At 41.8% G+C, this 18,991-nt stretch overlaps 2 protein-coding genes across 13 annotated transcripts in view; one reads left to right on the top strand and one right to left on the bottom strand.

Annotated features, from left to right (window-relative positions):
• GatB (glutamyl-tRNA(Gln) amidotransferase subunit B, mitochondrial) overlaps positions 1-18,991 on the bottom strand; it is a 159,874-nt gene that overhangs the window by 102,876 nt on the left and 38,007 nt on the right. The window contains exon 10 of one of the 6 annotated variants that reach the window (XM_067761386.1): positions 699-944. The exons of 3 other annotated variants lie outside the window; for them this stretch is intronic. The gene's annotated coding sequence lies outside the window, so the exon portion shown is untranslated. Of the gene's footprint in view, positions 1-698; positions 945-8,686; positions 9,058-18,991 lie in introns of those variants that run through there. 2 more of the 6 variants (XM_067761385.1, XM_067761383.1) reach the window with 2 other exon arrangements.
• Root (ciliary rootlet coiled-coil, rootletin) overlaps positions 1-18,991 on the top strand; it is a 132,660-nt gene that overhangs the window by 109,129 nt on the left and 4,540 nt on the right. For 3 of the 7 annotated variants that reach the window (XM_067761381.1, XM_067761380.1, XM_067761379.1), the window contains exons 10-14: positions 243-673; positions 5,449-6,300; positions 9,960-11,099; positions 13,889-14,064; positions 14,156-15,301. In XM_067761381.1, coding sequence (XP_067617482.1) covers positions 243-673; positions 5,449-6,300; positions 9,960-11,099; positions 13,889-14,064; positions 14,156-14,216 — 2,660 coding nt within the window. In that variant the 3' untranslated portion in view covers positions 14,217-15,301. Of the gene's footprint in view, positions 1-242; positions 674-5,448; positions 6,301-9,959; positions 11,100-13,888; positions 14,065-14,155; positions 15,302-15,339; positions 15,578-18,991 lie in introns of those variants that run through there. The other 4 variants (XR_010948983.1, XR_010948982.1, XR_010948985.1 and 1 more) reach the window with 4 other exon arrangements.

Here is an 18,991-nt window from a genome sequence, read left to right as displayed (position 1 = left end):
TGTTATCGAAAAATTATCGACACTTTATCGAAAAATTAATGAAAAGTTATAAATTTTTTATCGAATGCATATTAAATTAAAGACAGTAAAGCAAAAAGTTGTTGAGTTTCGATTTGCTATCGGAAAAATACAAAAAATTTTAATAAAAATTCGAGTTTGTGAGATTCAGCACAGTTTTCAGTACTCATGACTCTCCTCACACTTACTTACATAGTTATATACTTATTGCGCTTTAATTACAGGTGAAGCTTATATAGAAAGCTTACGCAACGAACTCACTGATTGTAGGCGTCAATTGGCTGACAGTAATATTGAAAAGGATAAATATTCGAATAGTAATAAAGAGTTACGAGATCATGTTAAGCATGTTGAGGGCGCTAAGCGTGAGCAGGCAAGAGCAATCGAAGAAGCTTTACAGAAAATAAACGCACTACAGGAATCAAAAAGCGCACTCGAAAATGAACGCACACGACTAACGACGATATTGAAAGAGACCGAAAATAATATGAGTAAAACAATGCAAGAATTGAATGTCACCAAAAATACACTGCAAAAAACCCAAATAGACTTTGCACAAAAGGACGAGGGTGGGAAAGATTTACAAAACAAATTCGCTGCTGAGACAGAAGCAAAAGAGCGGAGTCAACAAGAATTGGCACAAATAAAAAAACAGGTAAATAATAATTAATACAACTTACTTTTTTGTACCACCTTTGAAGTAGTTGTAGAGATATCCAACGTCTTTAGCGCAGCTGGACCGACACTGCAGACGAATAAGCGTCTGCCTCTCCACCTATTTGCACCATAGTCCTATCAGCACCATAGTCACTTGATTGAAGCGTACTACTATCTTGAACATATACCCCAGTACCTGCTCCAGTTGTTGTGCCGTCAGTAAGGATTAGCCTATATTGTGCTTGGTGGAACTCTAAATTATAGAATCGCTTTAGTAAAGAAAATGTGAACATGGAATAGTTTGTCATTGAAAATACACGGGTTTATATTGCAGATGGCCATAAAAGTCTCCCCACGTATAAAGACCGAAAGCATTGCAATCAGAGTATCATCAGATATATTTAGTTTGCGAGTATATCTGAATTGCGTAAGTGGAAATTCAACATTCTAGAATTAACAGATAGCCCGTTGTCACTACAACAAATGTTTATCATATTAAGGGTCGTTTGCGCTTTCCTGTACCTTCCGCAAAAAAAGTGCATCTAATAAGGCAAGCCACATCGTTCTCTTAAGCTTGAGAATGTGCAACTTCTCGACCTTTTAAATAAAAAAATTAATATAAGGCGCGATAACCTCCGAAGAGATCTAAGGCCGAGCTTCTCTTCCAATTTGCGTCGTGCTCCTCTTGATTTTCCCTACATGTTTTATGCCGACTCCGAACGGCATCTGCAAGGCAGATGAGTTTTCACTGAGAGCTTTTCATGGCAGAAATACACCCGGAGCGCTTGCCAAACACTGCCAAGAGGCGACCCTGCTTAGAAAAATTTTCTTCTAATTGAAAACATTATTTCTAAAATTTTGATGTTGCTTTGCCGGAGTGCGAACCCAGGGCATACGGTGTGGTAGGCGGAGCACGCTACCATCACACCACGGTGGCCAACCTTTTAGGAGTCAACAAAATGAAGTGAACCACCCAGCACAAGAATAACGGAGAAACCACGCCACCTTTGGGACACCCCTTAGGAGGCTTTCCGTCTGCGGGACGTTCATTATGCTGTTCTCCGATCCATTTCCCTCCTAAGTGATAAGGTAGGCGGAGCACGCTACTACCACACCACGGCAGCCGCCTTTATGCTTATCGTCTTTTATATGGTGATGTTTGTGTGAATTCCTTTTCGCGGTTTTTTCCAAGATTTGACGCATAATGAGCATCTGGTCGATTTTACTAAATCTGAAGGCCTGTAGCCGCACTGATAAGGTCCAATCAGCCGATTTAGGGGGGCTTCAGACTTTCGCACCCTTTAAGGAACCTTAAATGCGCACACAATGAAACTTCTCCTAATGGACTGTGGCTGATTGACATTGCCAGTGCTCGAAACAGATACATCAAGCTACATGGCCGTCTCCTGATCGAAATACTCGCAATCAGATCGATCACGTTGTGATAGACGGACGGCATGCCTCCAGTGTTTTAGATCCGAGGACCTAACATCGACTCGGACCATTATCTCGTTGCAGCCAAAATACGCACCCGCCTCAACGCGGCTAAAACCAAGGAACAAAAAACCACAAGGAAAGCTAGACGTCGAAAAGCTTCAATCACAACAGACTGCCAATGATTTCGCAACTCGACTCTCACGTCTGCTCTCTGAGAGCACAACTCATCCTGAAGGAATACAGGAGCAGTGGGAGCATATCTCCAAAGCACTTCGTACTGCCGCCGAGGAAAATATTGGTTACCGGCGGCCACGAAAAAACAACTGATACGATGAAGATTGCCGCGTTGCAACCGAAAGAAAAGACGCTGCCTACAGGGCTACGTTAAAAGCGAGCGCGACAAGAGGAGTGTGTGAACGCTATCGTGAGTTGAAAAGGGAAGCGAGACGCCTTTTCAGGAAGAAAAAAGCAGAAAGGCGTGAGTGCGAGGAGCTTGAGCTGCTAGCCACCAGGAATAACGCCCGAACATTTTACCAAAAAATACGACGACAGACGGAAGGTTTTAAGACCGGGGCAAACTCCTGTAAGAATAAAAACGGCGACCTTGTAACTGATGTCCAGAGAGTGCTTAGATTATGGAGGGAATACTTCTCTGCTCTCCTAAATGGAGGCAGCAATTCACCGCGCAGAGATGAAGAACCCGATCCCGCAATCGATGATGATGGAATATATGTCCCCCCGCCCGATTATGACGAAGTTAGAATAGCAATAACCAGACTGAAAAACAACAAGGCCGTGGGCACGGATGGATTGCCTGCGGAGCTATTCAAGTACGGTGGTGAGGAGTTGGTAAGGCGCATGCAGCAGCTTCTTAGCAAAATATGGGCAGACGAGTGCATGCCCGACGGTTGGAATCTAAGTGTTCTTTGCCCAGTCCACAAGAAGGGGGATACTGCAAAATGCACCAACTGTCGTGGAATCAGCCTTCTTAATATCGCATATAAGATCCTTTCAAGTGTATTGTGCGAAAGATTGAAGCCCACCGTGAACCGGCTGATTGGACCTTATCAGTGCGGCTTCAGACCTGGTAAATCTACCATCAACCAGCTTTTCACAATGCGCCAAATCTTGGAAAAAAAAACGTGAAAAGAGAATCGACACACATCACCTCTTCGTCGTCTGTAAAGCCGCCTTCGACAGCATGAAAGGTACTGCCTATATGGCACTATGTCTGAATTTGGTTTCCCCGCAAAACTTATACGGCTGTGCAAAATGACGTTGAGCAACACCATCAGCTCAGTCAGAATTGGGAAGGACCTGTCCGAGCCGTTCGAAACTAAACGAGGTTTCAGACAGGGTGACCCCCTATCGTGCGATTTCTTTAATTTGATGCTGGAGAAAATGATACTAGCTGCAGTACTTAACCGCACTGGAACAATATTGATATCATCGGCCTAAACACCCGCGCTGTTAGTTCTGCTTACTCCAAACTGGAAAAAGAAGCGGTAACGATGGGTTTGATGGTGAATCAAATTGCCAATAAATGCTACTTTGGACTAGGTATGCAATTGAAAAGTAAAGTCCTCTCTCGGCGAACGAAAATCATACTCTTCATGTCACTTATCGTACACGTCCTGCTATATGGGGCAGAAGCATGGACCACGACAACAGCAGATGAAGCGGCTTTGGGAGTGTTCGAGAGAAAAGTTCTTCGAAAGATTTATGGACCTCTACGCGTTGGCGATGGCGAGTACCGAAGAAGATTTAATGATGAGCTGTACGAGCTATACGCAGACATCAACATAGTCCAGCGAATTAAAACGCAGCGGCTGCGCTGGCTAGGCCATGTTATGCGAATGAAAGATGATGCTCCGGCCAAGAAAGTGTTTCTGTCGGAACCCGCCTATGGAAGCAGAGGTAGAGGGCGGCCCCCACTCCGTTGGAAGGACCAGGTGGTAAACGATTTAAACTCCCTTGGTGTGGCCAATTGGCGCCGGTTGGAGGAGCGAAGGACCGACTGGCGCACCTTGTTGGACGGCCATAACCGTTTAGACGGTTAAGCGCCAATTAAGTAAGTAAGTAAATGCGATACTGAAGGCTGACTCCGCGATAGTTGTCGCAGTTTGCAGGATCCCCCTTCTAGTGGGCTGGGCAAAGAACAATTAAGACTCCAATCGTCGGGCATGCACTCGTCCGACCATATTTTGCATAGAAGTTGATACATAGGCCTAGGAAGGGAGGAAAATAATCTCTAAGTACTCTCTGCACATCATTTAACAGGTCGGCGTTTTCGTTTTTACAAGAGTTTGCCCCGGGCTTAAAATCTTCTGTCAGTCACCGAATTTCTAGTGGCTAGCAGCTCAAGCTTCTCGCAAAAAAATTCTTCCTGTAAATGCGTCTCGCTTCCCTTTTCAACTCGCGGTAGTGTTCATATACAGAGGTTGAACTTTAACCTCGAAAAACTTTCAAACTTGGCAACTGCGCACAATCTTAGATATGACTTATTTTGATTTGTTGATTTTCCGGCAGGGTGGATAAATGATGTATATTGGGACGATTTTCCGTCATCCAAATTTGACAAGGGATGACGGAAAATCGTTCCAATATACATACATCAGTTTAGACATCTTTTTTTGAGATCCCATAAGAAATTGTCATTTTGGTAGTATGTCTTTTTTTCAAGCACGGGTAAATTTCTATGGAAAAACGAAAATGGCAATGAGGTGTATCTCTTAGCATTACAAATAAGAGCTAAAATTATGACGTGACCAAAAGGGAAATATTTTATTTGGCCCACTCTAATACATTCACATATATATTGTAAAGAATTTGGGGAAATTCCGCTTATTCCAAACCTTCTGCTAACGTTCGAATCGCTAAACTATTGAATAAATAACTCCAATATTAAATACTTCAAAATGGTCTTTATTAGACTACTTCGAGTGTACTTCACAATAACTCTTCCTTAAAATCAAACTGCTTACTAATTACTCAGCTTGCGCTGCTTTTATAATCTCCGTTGATTCATTCGCATATTTCTACTAAGGTCTAGTAATTTCTCGAAGTCCATGCTTGGTTACCAGCCATGTACAGGTATACACTTGTAGTTTGTAACCATATGCGTGTGTATATGTGAGTACTATTTCGGCTGATGATTACATGTGTTTGTGCGTATCTCTCCGTTGCCTTGTATGTATGTGAGTAAATGATGATTGATTTGTTTACGTACACAGGAGTGGCAGCTTGCTTTCTTGTTGTTGTGCTTCACTTAGTGATGCTAATATTCGTCACAATATAAAATCAACATTTAAAGATGTACATTTTTTATGTTTATAGCTTGCCGATTTGGAAGAAAATCTATGCGAAACAAGAGCCGAACTTGGGCGTGCACGTTGTCAGTCGAATCAAGATGAGCATCGTTTCCATAATCGTGAGCAAGAGCTATTGGCGCGTATTGAAGAGGCACGCGGCCGTGAGAAACGTTTGGAGGATCAAAAGCACAATCTCGAAGTTTGTCTAACAGATGCCACACAACAAATACAAGAATTAAAGGCACGCCTGGGTGGTGCTGAGGGCCGTATACGCGCACTAGATGAACAACTGGCTTGTGTAGAGCTGCACAAGCGCGAGACTGAACATAAATTGAGCTCGGTCGCACATACACTAAGACGTATTGCCGGTATACAATCCGATGGTAGTGTAAATATTTCATATCGCTTAATTAGTCCCACCAGACGCTATAGCCCTATACGAAGTGGTGTAGTAACGGCCAGTTGTCACGATTACGATGCACGAAGTACATCACAATGTCCAGATGTACCAACTTGTGACTTGGATCCGGATTTAGTACGTAAGGGAGTACGTAATTTAATGCATCAAGTTGCACAAATCGAACGTGAAAAAGATGATATGAAAGTGCAATTTGCGGCAGCTAAAAAACAATTGCAAGATGCAGCAGAACAACAGTTACGTTGTGATGCCAAAGTTAGTAAATTGCAGCAAATGTTGCGTCATCTGCAGGAAGAAAAGAGTAATCTTGATACAGAGCGTAGTATGAAAGTTTCAGCTTTGAATGCTCTTGAAGATAAATTTAAGCAAAAATCCGACGAATGTCAGCAGATGCGTGAAAAGGTAACTCAGCTGGAGATGCAGTTAGCATCATGTAATGAGGATAATTCTCAAGTCGAGGTAAGTTGCGGTTTGTGTTTTTAAAAGTCTATTTTATGGTAAATGTTTTATTAGTAACAATTTTCTTACAACACAAGGATGTGGGTAGAAGGTCTTATCAAATCGTTCCCGAGACTGCCGGGCTGGTACCTTCTGGACCATAGCTCATCTACATCCGTAAAGGGTTTTATCAACATCGATGGCGCTCTCTAGTATCTTTAGCGGAGTGTCTTTATCACTACTAGCACAGTCTCTGCCAACCTTGAGTTTTTTTTTATGGAAGCAGGGCAAGGACGGCCTATAAATTTTGACGTGGTCATCTTGAAAATGGTAGCGGCCGACCATACCTGATTTATATTGTAATGAATTTAGGGAAATTCCGCTTATTCCAAACCTTCTGCTAACGTTCGAATCGCTAAACTGTTGAATAAATAACTCCAATATTCAATAATGCAAAATGGTCTTTATTAGACTGCTTTGAAAGTACTTCACAATAACACTTATACTTCACAACCAATAGCGTGCTTAAATCAAAACTGATTACTGACTACTCAGCTTGCGCTGTTTTTATACTCTCCATTGCTTCATGCGCATATTTCTACTAAAGTCTAGACGTTTCGCTTTCTAGAACTGATGTATCTCCTGCTTGGTAATTGAGCTACATATATGTATGCGTGTGTATGTATGAGTAACACTTCGGCTAATGATGACATGCCTTCGTGAAGTTTTTGACGGCTATCACAAGAAAATCATCAACATTAATTTGCTCTTCGCTGGGTAGGCCACTGAAGCCAATTGGGAGCGTCAACGGATACCAAGTCTACTCAAGCACCTCCTATCTCAATGTAGGTCTCTCCTTCTTCTGTTCCCCAATACGAGTGTCAATAGAAATACCTTCTTGGCCGCAGCTGCTTTGTTCGTTCACATAGGATGACTTTTCGACTTTAATTCAATGCTATATTTTCATATTTGCGTTAAAATCACACAGCTTGTCAATACCTCTTTCGATAACCGCCGACAGTATCACGGACAGGACCGTAAATTTTCGGGAGATTTTTTCTCTCTAACAACGAGCGTTCTATCAAGAAAATCTTGACAAGCAACTTGTTGGATTTGATTTTTTTCTTCGCCGAAAGGAATTTTCTTTTCAACTGTCTAACTGTCTAAGCCTAAAGTAGCCGTTATTGGCAAGAGTTATTCGCCGTCAATAACAAAAACAGGAATCGAGTTTCCATTTTTGTTACTTTGGCAAATGGTTAAAAGAAATTTTGGACCTGACGCTTGTCTCTACGAGGGACGTGGCGTACCGGGAAGTGAGTTACGTCCCAATAAAATCTCTTTTCCAGACGAGCTAACTTGGTACTAAATTGTAGTAAGCTGAAAGCACCCGTGCCAGGAGCTCGATAACGGCCAAAAATTTGAGCTGCCCGATCACTGACGCGTCTCCGCCGCTGCTACTGTGAGAATTTAGCACATACTCAGATTGCAAGACGCTAGGCTCTGTCACAGTGAAGCCGTGAGTTGTCAGGCATTGCTTAAAACCACTCACAGTGTCATCGATCTACTTTTTGATAAAAAAATACCTAGGTGCCAGGTCATAAGGATATCCATGGCAAATGCTGATCCCTTGGCGCGAGCAGAAAATAGCAAGGTGGTTCTAGCTTCCAGTAGAGACTTTGAAATTCCGCTTAGCTTTTGAACAGGTGAGCCTCGAGTCACCTAAATTGACGCTGGGGTTTCACCAACTCCTGCCAGGTGTCCAAGTGAATTCACTAGAAGCATTGACGGCGCAATTCATAGCTTCTCCAACCCAATTGTCAACCTCACCCATCTGTGGTGAATCCTCCTCGCGGCAGGAGGGGGTTGGATGACTTAGAAGATTCAGCGTGGTCATACTAAACCGTTCCCGAGATGGTCGGGCTAGTACCTTATTGATGTTTTTTTCCAGGAAGTACCAGATTAATATACGGAAATAGACCATCAACATCAATAAAACTAACCAAAACCTCCTTATTTCCACAAGAAAATTGTTTATTTGATAAGTTGTTGACTACAAGCGCTCGGTGGAACTATAAGTGTGCACAAAAGTTTATCTATCCCTGCTAATTGGAGTGTTAACAGGGCACAGCCGAATGGGAGTCTACGCGGTGCATCTTAATATCCTCATCGGCACCAACTTTGTTGGCTGTATTGAGGTTGCGGACTGTCCAGTCTGATTGGGTTCTTGATATTGATATATAAGAACTAGAGCGTTCGTATCCTACACCGGCCCCTCTTCTTTAAGGAAATATCCGCTTCAAAGCCTAATTAAAACTATAATATTGTAACGAATTTACGGAAATTCTGCTTATTTGAAACCTTCTGCTAACGTTCGAATCGCTAAACTATTGAATAAATCACTCCAATATTCAGTATTGCAAACTGGTCTTTATTTAGATAACTTTGGGAGTAGTACTTCACAATTATACTTCACACCCAATAGCGTGTTTATAAAAACTAATTCGTTATTACTCAGCTTGTGCTGCTTTTATACTCTCGGTTTCCTCGTTCACCCATTTCTCCTAAAGTCCAGTAATTTCGCGAACAGTTGTAGCTCATGCTTGGTTAGTTACCAGTTGTATAAATGTATATCTGTTAGAGCTGCAAAAGTGTCGATAAAATATCGATACATCGAGTACTAGGTTCATGGTGCGATTATTGATGTTTTTTCTAAATATCGAGTACTGTATTCCCATTTCTTATTCCTTTTTCTAGAGGCAGAATTACCAGCGTCTAAAACTTGGGTAAGACAAATAAAACATGTCAGATTTGTGTTTATTTTAGATGAATACCTAAATTCTTACAAAAGTTCAATGTGAAAAATACGTTATTTTTTCATATTATATACACATATATACGTGTATTCATATACATATGTATCCATTTTGTCAAAATCAGTAATACTTTTGCAATATGCCACTATTGCAAAAAAATTTATAAAACTAGTGCTAATACGTCCAATTTGTTTCACCATCTAGAACGATCGCATACAACTGCAAATTTAGATTCACATAGCTCGCCAAATAAGATTGATTTTTATATGAAAAAAACATATGAAGATCCATCATCACTTAAAAAGGCTTTTGACAGCACCCTACTAGGGTTTAGTCACCGCAGACGTTCGACCTTTTCCCATAGTGGATGACAAAGAGTGTTGTAACTTTGTATATACCCTCGTTTCGCTGTATAAGCTACAATCGCGGACAACTTTGCAGAATGTTTTATGATAGTTTCGAAGTTATGAAGACAATATTAAATATATATATATACATGTACATATTGTAAAAGCGATTTTCACTATAAACAATTCGATATATATCGCGATATATCGACACACTCCCTCTTAAATATCGAAAATATCGAGTAAGCCGAATATAGATACTTTTGCGGCTCTAATATCTGTAGTCCACCCCTCTCCCATACCCATATGCGTGTGTATGTGTGAGTAACTACTTCGGCTGCTGACTACATCTGTGTGTGTGAGGTATCTTTTCGTTACCTTGTACATAAGTGTGGCTAGCTTTAATGTGTACATGTACATAAGAGTGGCTGCTTCATGTTTTTGTTGTTGTGTGATTATTAACTAACAGCTTAGTGATGCTGATATTCGTCACAATATATATACATATTTCCATTTCCAGGAACGTCTAGAGAAATGTCGTACGCACGGATCGAAATTAGAGAACGAAAAACGCCATCTACAAGAGGAATTAGCGAAAGCAGAAGGACGTGCTGCGAAGTTAGATTTGCAACGCGTAGCGATGGAAGGAGATATAAATCGTTTACAAATGGCACTCCAGGAAAAAGATTGTCAAGTACGACAATCACAAGAGCGCCTAGACAATCAAAATCGCGCAATGGTCCAACTGGAAGAACGTTGCACAGCACTTAAGACCACAGTGGACCAAATGAAAGATCGTCTACAAAAGGCCGCCGTTACAGAAACGGAATTACGTGGTGAATTAAAAGTGTTAAACAAAGAATTAACCGAACAAGGACATTGTTCGCAAACGAATGAAGAGAAACTTAAATTATTACAAAAACAATCGCAAGCAGCTGAGAATGACAAACGAATACTCGCAGAACGCTTGGATAATGCGCAGAGTAATCTTAATGTGCTACGCCGTAGCCAACAAGCTCAACTCGATCGCATACAACGTTTACAAGAACAAGTTAATGATTTAGAAGTGCAACGTTCGGCTTTAGAATCTCAATTACGTATTGCCAAATGGAATCAGGAGGCTGGAGATAATGGTGCTATTGGGAAAAGTAGTTTTGACAAACGTGAGGAGGAAGAGCTTAGTCGCCAGCTGAAATCGTCACAACGTGAAAAATTTGAGTTACGCCATAAATTACAAGCTCTACAAGATAAAGTTAAACAATTGGAGTCTGAGCGTAAAAGTAAATTTTCTGGTAGTGGTGGTACAGCAGCATACGATCGTGCCGAGAAGAACAGCTCATATTACGATGCGGGTGATTATGACTCAAATCGTATGGAAAATGCAGCAACAGGAGGAGGCAATTTCAGTTGTGGTTTGGATCATGCTGTTATAGAACAGGAGGCACGTGATTTACGTTTGAAGGTGCGTCGTTTAGAAACTCTTTTAGCTGAGAAGGAATCTGAATTGGCAAGGTTAAAAGCACGTCTGCATGATAGTGCCAAGTGTATGGATGGTGGCATAGATACTGAACGTTATCGTAGTGCTCATTTACATGCCGAGAAATTATTGGACGCACGCGAACAGTCGCACCGACAACAAGTTCTGCGTTTAGAAAATCAGGTAAGTCAGCAGTGAGAGTAATTTTGGGTGGGTGTCATCACAGGTCATTACGCTATTGCACCAATGCTCCGACGGTGGCGCATACCAACAAGAAAGTAATCGGGTTGGATGAATATGCCGCCCTCCCAGCACTCACAATGAACGAAAATGTCTCCGAGTGTAAGTGTGTGAAACTCCGATGCACACCCTTTTTATCTAACCCAGCCTAACCTAGATAATCGTATAGAGCAACGATTTAGTTTCGAATAAGACCGATCTCGATCCTGGATATGTTCACTGCAGTCCGCGCAGATCAGTACTGTTTGCCTGATCAGAACTGTTAGATCACCAACGTAAGAAATCACTTGTGAACCACTGACTTCTTGCCCTACCAGAACCTCGTTCACAACTCATAGAGTAGAGGAGATAGAATATGGACAAACTGTTGCAGGAAATCCTCAAAGAATTTTTATCCGATGAGTACTGTGTGAACATGTGAATATATCCTTCTATTTATCTTAAGATCATATTTCAATGTATAAAGCCCACAGACTCCTAGAAACTCGACAGTACTGACTGCAGCCATTTCCACCTATATTAGACTCTTAAGTGTAATGCAGAGGGGTAGGTCTATTGACAAGTTATGTAGGTACTTGTTTTACATCTACGACATCTTGAACCAATTCACACTAACTTGGCGCATTGTTTTCTTGTACCGGCGATACTGTTCGAGCTAACTTCCGTACCCTTAGCAATCGAAGAGACAACCAAAAGTAGCCTGGTTAGGCAGAAGTAAGGTTAATCAGTCCTGCACTGACAGAGCAGTACCAACTTACACAGCTTCCCTGAGACGCCATTAACGAGATCATTAGATTCGAATAATGAAAATGAAGCTGGGCGGCATTCAAGGCAATATCCTCAGCTGAGATAAAATCCTTATTAGCTATCGATTTTGTGAGGAAATTGATTTTCGAGATAGTACATGAATATGTCGTTTGCGATGACATTGTGAGTAGCAGACAATCAGGGGTTATGGGCTCTCATATGCTGAATAATAGCTACATGCACTCAATGAAGCATAGAACCATCCTTGCCTTTCTTCAGAATCTCGACCTGAATGGTCTAATGAAAAGAGGTAACACATAATTGACGTTTAGCTAATGCTGTTGTTGTTGTTGTTGTAGCAGTGCTTCGCTCCATCCAATAGGTGTGACCGTTTAACTAATCTTCTCCCGATATGGGTACATTTGAATGGAAACTTAACAAGTCTGAATTGAAGTTAAAGAATTTGCTGGACTGAAGTGTATTTGGTAGCTTAGTCAGGTCTCCAGCCACGCATCGTCCATTGGATATACACGGCAGTGGTGAGACCCATACTCTTCTACGCCGTCCCCGTATGGTGGACGGCACTCGATATCGAATTTAACAAGAGCAAAGTAACGAGAATACAGAGGATGGCGGCAATGCTTACTAGCGGTACCCTTCCCTCCACTCCCACCAAAGCTCTTGAAACCATATTATTCCATCTCCCCACTGATCTATATGGAAAATATTGTGCCTCCTGCAACGCGGAAAGGCTCAACGCCATCGAACCATGGAGGGACTGCAGGTTTGGTCACACCCGGATCCTGAAGCAGGTCCCCGAAACCTTCTTAAAGTTGGACCATACAATACCGCCCCTTGCTGGGACAACAAATTTTCCACAAGAATCCCAGAGAGGAACTAGTGGGAAAACGGCAGGGAGACGGGATCTCACGAAATCTCCGTTTTTACAGATGGCTCTAAACTGAACAACAGAGTCGGAAGCGGAACAATCTCAGAAAAGCTCAATCTAAGCGAGAGCTTACGCTTACCCGACCACTGCAGTGTTTTTCAGGCTGAACTTATAACTATATGGGAAGCAGCCCTCTATCTTGGTAACCTGCAGGTGACTAATTCTATTTCAATTTTCTCGGGCAGCCAAGCTGCCGTAAAATCCCTGCAATGCAGTAACACCTCGTCACTAGTGGCGTTACAGTGGAGAGAAACCCTCAACAAGCTAGCTGATAAATGCAAACTGAGCATTATATGGGTTCCTGGCCACTGCGACATCTCAGTTAACTGCGCTGCGGATGAGCTAGCTAGGGAAGGCACCAACCTGCAAACAATAACCTCCGCTGGTTGGGCCAGCCCTCCTCTAAACACCTGCAAGCACTGCTTGCGATCTCTATTCACGGATCATGCTAACGCCAGATGGTCTATAGAAGCTACATGTACAATATCAAAGCAAATCTGGCCTAAGCTGGATGAAAAGAGATCGTAATCGGTGATACTGTTAAACCGTATATCTATAAGCCCATTAGTGGGCCTTCTTACAGGTCACTGTCTCATGGGCACTCATGGTGCCTATATGGGCCTACAGACAAATGATTTCTGCTGCAGCTGTGGGGACGAGGACGAGATAGAAAGCGTAGAGCACTATCTGTGCCACTGTCCCACACTGTCAAAAACCAGGTACCGATGCCTCCACATACACTCCTTTGCGGGTTATGCGGAGCTTGAACAGAACACACAAACGACATCTTGCGTTTCATCACGCAAACGCGCTGGTTTAGCCTCAATGGGGTGTAAACATTCTTCGGAAGTCGGGAAATAGGAAACAGAGGCCCCGCGTGATAGCACAACGGACCACAACGGCCTACGTGAGTCTTCGCTTGGACAGCGGAGGCAGCCACTTCAACCTAACCTAACCTAGTCACCTTTGTAAATCTCAAAATTATCGATGTTTCGAAACTTGCTTATATTTTAAAAAATTTATTTTTTTTTTTCAGATATCTATATTGCGTGAGCAATTAGCTCAGGAAGCCAAACGGCGTCAACAGTACATATTACGTAGTTCAAAAGCTAATAGGGAAATGCAACATTTGCGTAACACTTTGGGAGATTCGCTACGGCATGTTTCGCAGCATCCTTTAGGTCCAAATCTATTGGAAAGCGAATCGAGACGGTGAGTGCGAATTTATTGAAGCCGAAAAATGGTTACGTAAATAATAATCATATGTATATGCATACATACATTTCATATTTTTTGTAATTAGCTTGGATAATGCTGTTTCAATGAGTTTGCCGCCATCAACCTGCCGGGATTACGATCCATAGAATCGCAAGTTTAGCAAAGAAATTTAAGCCGCACAAAGGGAATCTATAGTAGAAGAATATTGAAATTTAAAACTGCCATTAAAAGCTTCCTTTTAACTAGAAATTAAATGCATTTAAAAGCATACTTCTTTAGAATACGCGTATTTATGTAAAGGTACATCTGTATGTATATGAACACTTAATATACACACATTATTAGGGGGACTCATTAAAGCATATAAACTTATAAGGTGTAAAATTATATCCATTTACACACGCTGTTTTATGAACGCACCTAGTAATATTCTAGATAAACTTAATTGTCGATCAGCTGTATTATTGCCAAACAAACTTTTTTGATTGTTATACAAATTAAAAAATGCCAAAATTAAATGAAAAATCAAAACAAAAACGTCTTTTTTAATATATTCTTGTAAATGACTTGCTTATGTTGGAGATTTCTGATGAAAATGTAAATGCTGTAATGTCTACACGGTTGCATTCCTTTGAGTTTACCGCATTTACACCATAAAATGTGCGCGTAAATTTATACAAATTGTGTAAATGATTTTTCATACAAAATTTGGAAGGTCGTTTACGCACTAGATAAATTTATACGTTTACACACTTTATAAGGCATTTATAAGGTTAAATGAGTCCCCCTATTGTATTTATTCTCCCCCTGATCGTACATATTTTTATGACACCAAAGCAATCAAAATTTCAGAAATTTTCGACTATTAGATTTTTTATACGGATTATGTTTTAGGTTATCCACAGTCAAATTACTTCGAACATTTTTCAAGATTCGAATTTTTATCGAAGATGCATTGTAACAACCAAAATCGCTATAATAAACAAATATAATCATAAATAAATAAGAACCAAATACCATAAAGCAATTAATCATCTCGTTTTTGAAAAAAATCGAACTTCGAAAAATTTCGAAAATGGTATATTTTGATAACAGAAGCGATATCAGCAGCTGAGCGCAATCCTTAAATTAATAGAATAGAAATATACAGATTGTGGCGGATTTTAGCATCACTATGTTGTTAGTAAATAAAGGCACAACAACAATAAAGCAAGCTCCCACTCTTGTTTTCATGAACAAATCAATCATCATTTACACACATACATACAGGCCAACGAAGAGATAACTCACAAACACATGTAATCATCAGCCGAAGGAGTTACTCACACATACACACGCATATGACTGTGAGAAACGCATAAACTACAAATATGCATGTTTATAGCTGGTAACCAAGCAGGAGATTTTAGAAGGTAAAACGTCTAGTCCTTTGGAGAAATATACTGACGAGGCAACAGAGAGTATAAAAGCAGCGCAAGCTGAGGAATTACTAATCAGTTTGATTTAAACACGCAATTAGTTGTGAAGTATAAGTGTTATTGTAAAGTATTCTCAAAGTAGTCTAATAAAGACTATTACTGAATATTGGAGTTATTTATTCGACAATTTAGCGATTCGAACCTTAGCAGAAGGCGAAATTTCCCTAAATTCGTTACAATATATATCGTTACCTTAATTCACAAAGGTGCTAACCAGCAGATTTTTCGAAACTGTTTCGAATTTCGCCGATTTTGATATGATATAAAAAAACACCCGAAAAAGAAAAATTCTGTAATTCTGTTCCTGTAAAATTTTAAATTATTTGGTTAGAACTACTAAGCTAACGATATACTACATTAACTATCAAGAGAGGTCATTTTTATATAAAAAAGGGAGTCCGATTTATAAAATGTGTTTGAATGAAAGTTTACATGATGCACGCTATCTTCATTCTGAAGGCCGGCAGAAGCTCTCATGTATCACCTAAGGATTTCAGGTCAATCAGTCTCTCGTCGTTTCTTCTTAAGAAGTTTGAGCGGATGATTGACCTGTACCTACGGGAAAGGATTCCTCGGAGATTACTGTCGGCTTCACAGCATGCCTACTGCAAGGGCAGATCGACGGAAACGGCTCTCCATTCGATTGTAAAGCAAATAGAGCGGTCCCTATATCGCAAAGAGTTTGCTCTGGGTGCCTTTCTAGACATCGAGGGGCTTTTAACAATGTCTTACCGGGGGCAATCGAAAGAGCTCTGGTGGGTATAGGAGTCGAGGCGGCTCTGGTTTAATTTATTAGCTAACTTCTATGCAGCTGAATTGTCACAGCGGAGTGAGGAGGGGCCATAATTGAGAGGAAGGTGTGCAGGGGCACGCCACAGGGAGGTATTCTATCTCCTCTGCGCTGTGTCGTGGTGGTAGTCAACGAGCTTCTTATGGAGCTGGAAGCCAATGGCTGTCGGCTAGTTGCCTATGCAGATAACCTCGCTATCCTAGTCAGAGGCAAATTTCTGGGCACCCTGCGCGATGTTCTGTAGGGCTACCTGGATACTGTGGCTTGGTGGGCTGAATCATGTGGATTGGCGGTCAACCCGGGAAAAACGGAGTTGGTTCTTTTTACAAGGAGATATAAGATGTCCAATTTCAGAACTCCCTCGATTGCAGTAGGGGGGCTATCGGAAAGAGATGGGGACTCTCGCCAGGAGTAGTAAACTGGCTTTATGAGATGGTGGTCAAACCGATTCTGCTCTATGGGGTGCTGGTCGTGGAAAGCACTGCACATGGCGAGCACCTACAAAATTCTAGTGTCAGTGCAACCGACGGCGCTGATCGGTATCAGTGGCGCTCTTAAAACAACACCTACCTAGGCTGAACATACATCCAGTAGATATTGCAGGAAAGGCAGCCGCGGCCCGGTCGTTGGTCAGGCTTCGTGATATGGGCTATGGGCTTTCTGACTTCGGACACTCTAGCCTTCTTACCAGTTTTGACTTTATCCCGGACAGGACGGACTATTGTATGCCGATAACTGCTCCCTATACAACCTTCACCCCAGTCATTCCCCCGAGAGAGGAGTGGGGAAGAGGAATTATCTGGGGCATGGGACCGGTTACCTTGTTCACGGATGGCTCGAAGTGGGACGGAAAGGTTGGGGGGGGGGGGGGGGGGGGGGGAATCTTTTGTCTAGAGCTAAATGTAAGCCGGAAGTTTAAGTTGGCTGATCACTGCAGTGAATTCCAAGCGGAAGTTGCTGCGATTAAGGATGCGTTGGATGAAATGCTAGCCAGTGCTACTGTGGTTAGGGAATTTAACATCTACTCTGATAGCCAAGCGGCTATCAAGGCCTTGAGTTCAACTACAGTGCGATCGTAGGTGGTCTGGGTCCCGGGCCATAGTTATATCCCGGGTAACTGTTAAGCGGTTATCTTGGCCCGCAGCGGTACAACTGCACCGGATGAAAATGGCTGTAGGGATCTCGGGATTCCGCTGGCCACCTATGGTTTGCTCCTCCATAGCTGGGCCTCGAATCAGCTCAGCAAACGTTGGGCGGACACCACCTCTTGTAGGGTAGCAAAATTTGCTGGCCGAAAGTGGATGGCAGGAGGTCTGCCGAAATAATTGGGTTCACTAAGCCTCACATATCAATTGTCATTGGGGTTTTGACAGGGCACTGTCCCATGGGTATCTATGCGGTACGGCTCAATATACTGGAGACTCCATCCTGCTGTAGCTGTATGGAGAATGATGAGATGGAATCACCAAATAACTTTATGCTTGATTGCCCAGCTTTTGCCAGAACTAGGCGAAAGTACTTTGGTCGCGGCTTCCGAAGATTTATCCAAAGTTGAGATCGGTATCATTCGGAGCTTTATCGTTGCTACCCAACGATTCTCTAAGTAGCTATACCTACGTCACCTTTATTTTATTGCTTGTGGTATCACAACGGACCTTCGTGTTGTCCAAGTGAGCTTTCCTTATCAGGGCAGCTACCACATAACCTAACCTAACCTGAAACGATGCATGATGAACGTCTTACAAAACGCTTTGAATGGATCGTTCGGCACTGATTCCAATCAACCATTGTACTCTTCCTCCTCCTGAGAACTTCTTGGGAAACGCTTTTTTTTGGCATAAGAATGTGATGAAACACATTGATTCTGTGCTCACGGCTCAAAAGCTTGGTTTCGAACTATTGATAGTAAATTCCTAAAGTTATCTCAACAACTTGACTTGCTAAAGGAATAATTATTGAATTCTCTGCATGCGTCCAACAACAATTTGAATGTTCCTACAAATTCTTGGAATGTCGTTATCAGAAATAATAACAACTCTAATATTCATAGTCCACTAACAATTTCTATGCAGTCATGAAACGGTCCTTCTAATTGTATTCGTGTAATATTAACGATGCTCATCATCCCTCTTCTTTCACATCTACATATGCAAATAAACAAATGCAATCATCGTTTGCTCTCGCTAATACTGCTCCTGTATCTACACATACAGTTGTAACCTCATCTATTTCTACACCTACAACTAATGCACAATCAGTTTTGTCAAATGCTCCGTCTACTAACAATAACAATTCTTCTTCAAATACTCCAGCAAAAAATAAGGTGAGACCGAAAGCTCCTGCACCCCCAGCGGGCAATTCCATGTAGAGCGGAAATGCTATCACACATTCTAATTTTTCGACAACTGCGACTAATAGTGAGGCAACAAATACTCTTTCTTATGCCACTGTCACTGCTCGCTCTACTAGCAAATCTCCTAATCCATCAATCGCTCCTACCTCAGCCAAGCGAGGCATTCGTGCACCAAGTGAATTAAATGGAAACACATCTGCAGTTAATGGCAATAACAGCAACGCTGAGCTAGATGTTTTTGTACCATATAAATGGATTCATATTTCATCATTCAAACCTTCGGTCACAGAGGAGAAAATT

Source organism: Eurosta solidaginis, chromosome 1 (genome assembly GCF_040869045.1).
Source record: "Eurosta solidaginis isolate ZX-2024a chromosome 1, ASM4086904v1, whole genome shotgun sequence".
Classification (NCBI taxonomy): Eukaryota; Metazoa; Arthropoda; class Insecta; order Diptera; family Tephritidae; genus Eurosta; species Eurosta solidaginis.
This window is presented reverse-complemented; position numbering and strand designations above follow the sequence as displayed.